This window comes from Lolium perenne, chromosome 1 (genome assembly GCF_019359855.2).
Source record: "Lolium perenne isolate Kyuss_39 chromosome 1, Kyuss_2.0, whole genome shotgun sequence".
In the NCBI taxonomy this organism is placed as follows: domain Eukaryota; kingdom Viridiplantae; phylum Streptophyta; class Magnoliopsida; order Poales; family Poaceae; genus Lolium; species Lolium perenne.
In genome coordinates, this window is record NC_067244.2 from 38,815,815 (window position 1) to 38,820,618 (window position 4,804).

At 49.6% G+C, this 4,804-nt stretch overlaps 1 protein-coding gene across 1 annotated transcript; it reads left to right on the forward strand.

Annotated features, from left to right (window-relative positions):
• The first annotated feature begins 935 nt into the window (after positions 1-935).
• On the forward strand, positions 936-1,834 carry LOC139831980 (protein JINGUBANG-like). Its single transcript, XM_071821376.1, has 2 exons — positions 936-1,001; positions 1,085-1,834. The coding sequence occupies exons 1-2, from the start codon at positions 936-938 to the stop codon at positions 1,832-1,834; spliced, it is 816 nt and encodes a 271-aa protein (XP_071677477.1).
• The last annotated feature ends 2,970 nt before the right edge of the window (positions 1,835-4,804 follow it).

Here is a 4,804-nt window from a genome sequence, read left to right on the forward strand (position 1 = left end):
GTAGTCAATGATAGTTGGGGTTTTAACAAGTTCTTTTTTCTTTAATGATGGGAAACCGTAGTAGTATTCTTCTGCAAATGTTTTTTTAATGACGGGAAACAGTAGATGTTAAGTACTAGTTCTGGCAAAAAAAGATGTTAAGTAATAGTATCCATCACAGAGCAGGGTTTCGCAGTCTGAACATACAAATATATGCTCCATGTTACCTGTTTCAGAAAGTCTGAAAGCTTGCTCAGTACATGTAAAATTAAATTGTCTTGCTGCAGCTAGATTTTATGCAAACTAATTAAAGAGATAGCTAGATGCATTTTCTCCATGTATGTTACGTTCTGATTTATATGCTGTTGATTGATATATACCGTGCTTAACTAGATGCAGAAGCAAACTCGCTCCAACGTCAATGAGCAACTACGTCTTAGGACTGTCGATTGTACATGTCCTCTGCATCCCCCCGAGTTCAGAATTCAAAGAAATTCACTAGCCAAAAAGCCAAAGGTGACGGGCAGGCGTGATGCAGCAATTCAACGTTGTATATTAAAAGGGCGAGGGAAAGGCCGCCCTAAACGGGTTGGTCACTCGGCGGACCCTCCTCAGCCCACGCGCTTCTATGTGCAACTGGACGGCAACGATGAGAAAGAAGTCCAAATAACCCCCCTAAGTATTGGGTTTGAGACAATAAACCCCCTCAAGTTTGGATTGGGGCATTTAACCCCCCTAACTATCAAATACCAGTCAAATCCCCCCTTTGACGGTGATAGCTGTTTTGTTGAAGTGGTTTTAGCCAGCAGCTATTCCAGCGTGGCACAGTACAGACATTGAGCTATCTCTTCACCTTGTTTGACTTCAGCGGAAGCATGCGAGGCAGAAGATCGAGCTACTGAAGCAGACCGTGGGCTTTCATCATCGACTAATTCAGCCCCAACGATCACCTGTTCATGGTGTCCTTCTCCGAGCATGCCACGACCCCTCTTGCGTATGACGGATGCTGGCAAAGTGGCAAGGTCGCGACGAAGCTAACCGTGGGGTACATTTTCGCCGGATTTTGTGGCACAACCATTCGTGAGGGACCCGTGTGGGCGCCCAGGTGCTCGACGGTCGCCGGCACAAAAACGCGGTCGCGACTAAGGTCGGCGGCGCGTCGAAACACGTGCTAGAGAGGGTGCTCAGGGAGGGCGAGAGCGCGGTCACTGCGATAGCCGTGTCATCCGAGGACCGCGTCGTGTACATTGGCTCGTCGGACGGGATGGTCACCTACTGGCACTGGATCGACGGAGTGGCGAGATACGGCGGTGTGCTCAGGGGCCACAAAATGGCGGTTATGTGCCTCGCGGTCGCCAAGAACGTCGTAGTGAGCGGCTCGGCCGACCGGACGCTCTGCGTCTGGCGGCGCGATGGGGCAGAGCACGTCAGCCTCGCCGTGCTGGCCGGGCACACCGGACCCGTGAAGTGCGTCGCCATGGACGAGGAGGAGGCGGCCGGTTCGAGTGCCGATTGGCGGTTCGTGGTGTACAGCGGAAGCCTCGACGGGTCGGTCAAGGTGTGGCGGCTGTCGGAAGCGGACGCGCGCGAACGGGCGCTTGCGACGGAGCGAACGGCAGTAGCACCGCCGCAGCCGTCGGACGATTGGAAAAGTCGGCCGTCTCCAGCGTTGTATGCCGTCTTCAGCGCCGACCACGACGCGGCGGTGACGCACTCCATCGTAGAGGCCACGGATGGCAGGCTTCTCCTTCATCCAGAACCAGGTGGCAATCCAGGATCCGTTCACGCCATGCATAAGCTGGCGGCCTCCTCTCCGTGGCTGTGCAGGAGGTGCGCAACAGCGTCACGTGCCTGAACCAGGGCGTACGCATCCATCCAACGGGTAAACTAAGGCTGCTACACCAGCCAGTGGGAGAGGAGGGCTCTGCTGCCTCCATCTACATCCGAGAGCTCTATGAGGGCGGGAGAGTCGCCTCCAAGGTTTGATTATACATACTGCCTCCAGCCACGATTATAACGTACGGGTTACAACTTAAAAGGGAGTAGCTTCTAAGATTGCGTACTGAATGCGCGCTCGTCGTGAGGCGCGGGCGCGGCTCGTGGTGATCGTGCCAACTTGACGTTCCAGCAGGTAGTGGTGCAGCACAGAGTGTGGGTTCCAACATGGAGAGCATGCCGACCATGCGACAAGGCGTTCCAGAGGAGCTGCAAGTCCTTAGCGCCCGCGTCGGCGACCGGCGGGAGTACCAGCAGACGGGGCGCGCTCGCCTGCTGGCCGGCATGAGCTCGCATGCGCAGCAGCGCACCTCGGTGGAGACATCGTCTGAGCATAGCAGAATGCCACGCTGGAATAGCTGCCTCACGTGGCTAAAACCACTTTCCATGTGGACCAAAACCGCTAGCAAAACAGCCCGGAGGGGTAACTTACCTGGTTTTTGATAGTTAGGGGGGTTAAGTACCCCAATCCAAACTTGAGGGGGTTTAGCGCCCCAAACTCAATAGTTAGGGGGGTTATGTGGACTTATTTCGCAACGATGACATGTATATGTTGGTCATCCCCAGAGAATTCAAGCAATATCTGAAAGGGATTCTTCCTAGGCCTATCAAGCTCAAGACCAGCGTAGGCTGCGCCTGGTATGTGCACATCGATGAGTACCAGGGTGAACTGGTCTTGAAGGATGGTTGGTTCGGGTTTGCAGAGGCGCATGAACTGCAGCTCGATGACATTCTCGTCTTCGAGGTGAAAGACACTTCCTTGATGAATGTGTTGATCTACGACTGTAACACCTCCACCCAGAGGGTAATATTTTGTGCTGATCACCCTTAGTTGCATGCATGATTTGCAGTGCTTTTAGGAAGGGATCAGAAACACCTCAATATTTTATTGAATTAACTAGATGCTGCTTTTGGACCTGGGGTAGTGCCCTGCTGATGTTTATGCTGAACTTGGTTTTTGTATTAAGCTGAACTGGGGATCAGATACAATGTGATGAGACTTTGTTAATTAGCTAATATAGTATATGTTAGACATGTTTTATTTTACTTTAATTTACTGTGATATGCTGCGGTAGTTTCAATGTGCGGTCTGATGATTTGTATTATACCTAGCTACATGGAGCTCAACATTTTATTTTAGAAAGTGTAAAAGTGACCAATTTTTTTGATCTGATTGTAGCGAACGATTGTAGCGAACACAAGTGCAGATGGTAAAACCCCCAAAACTTCTCATATTCATTGTTACATGGTCGAGATATAAAGGTATTTTACGCACTGGTTTAATACTCAACTGCTTACATCCATGTTTGTTTGCAGTTTTTTTTGACACCTCTTAATGCTCCCTCCGATCCATTTTTTTTTGAGATACTGTTAGTTGTAGAGATATCCATTTTATCATCGAGTAATGAGGATCAGATGGAGTATCGTTTTCATTTTACCAAAATAAATGGATATATTGTATAGTACAACGTAGCCTGAGGCCCTTAGCTCTGAATGCAATTTCTGTGTGCACACTGATCGGATCATAACCCACACGACCTGTCTCACTGGTATGTAGGTCCGGGCCCCACCAGATACTGATAAAGCCCAGTGACCCGCCGGGTGAAGTTTTCCGTGTGGATTCCTGCGTACATGGCTTCGTTCCTCCAAGAAACGCGCATTTTTTTGACCGGGGGGACACGCGCATTTATTTCCTTGCTGGTGTATCATTCTCAGTTTCTCACAGCCCCCTCATGTTCAGATCTCCCCAGATCTCTCGCCGTAAATCTCCCCTGAGTCCTCTCCCTACACCACGGGCGTCCACCACCGCTCGGACTACGCGGCTTGGACTTCGTCCTCTACGGATGCGGCGACGTCGCACCTAAAAACTCCACTAAGGCGGCGCGGCATCCCCGATTCTCTCAGTCCATGGCTGCAATGGCGGTATGTTTCCCCCGAATCACTAGCGTTGCCGGTCACATCTTTATTATATCTAAGCTGTATTGCCGGTTGCTTAGCATTGTTTGATATAGACTATTTCTCTCATCCAGTGTATATATTAATCCTTTGTTAAAGACTCGGGCTACACATGCACGCATGCTAGCTAGGTTGGGACTGGATCTAATGTGTGCAATAATAATCGTTCAAATATGATATTGGTCAATCCACGGCCGATAATCACATATGAGGACACCGAGCATGCATGTCTGGCTTATGGACTCTTTAGGCCGACGCTGATTTTTTTTTGTTTGTTGGTCGATCTGTACTGGCGGATGATGAACTGCAGATGCATTACTCTGATGCTAGACCTAGCCAGCAAGCATGCATGGCTCATGCTAGCTTGATTTCTATTCTCATAGCTACTATTTATATCGATTTGGCTTCTGCGATACAATGATACACTATGCTGAATAATTTGATGATACAAGGTTGTACATATCATCCTAGCTAGATTCAGAAGCTTATTGTTCAGACTGTGTGTTCGATAAGAACAATGATCCGCTGACTTTGCTAGGTGCCTTTGATTATGCATTTGCTTGGAATTACGGTCAGAAGCTAGAGGCATTATCTAATTGAGGCCTCTTGTTTGCAGTGTTCAAACAAGAAGCTCAAGCTTGGAGAGAGCTTATCATGGAAGGAGACATCTGTAGAGCCAGCCCCAGTGTGCAAGGTGTTTAGGCGCATCGATGAGGAGAATACCGCTGACCTTCGCAAGGTACTATGTACATCGGAGTTAGAGGTGATTACCATCCCCGGTCGTGTTCTACCCTGGTTTTACGGTGGGTGTCCGAGTCCATCAACACAGAAGATGTCCAACGCATGCACCTGGATTGTGGACTGAAGCAACAAG

What these genes read in the sequence shown, in the direction of transcription:
- LOC139831980 (XM_071821376.1), top strand. Translation starts at nt 936, where the DNA reads ATGGTGTCCTTCTCCGAGCATGCCACGACCCCTCTTGCGTATGACGGA. An exon ending in GATGCTGGCAAAGTGGCAAG is followed by an intron (nt 1,002 to 1,084) that starts GTCGCGACGAAG and finishes GTGGGCGCCCAG; the next exon opens with GTGCTCGACGGTCGCCGGCA.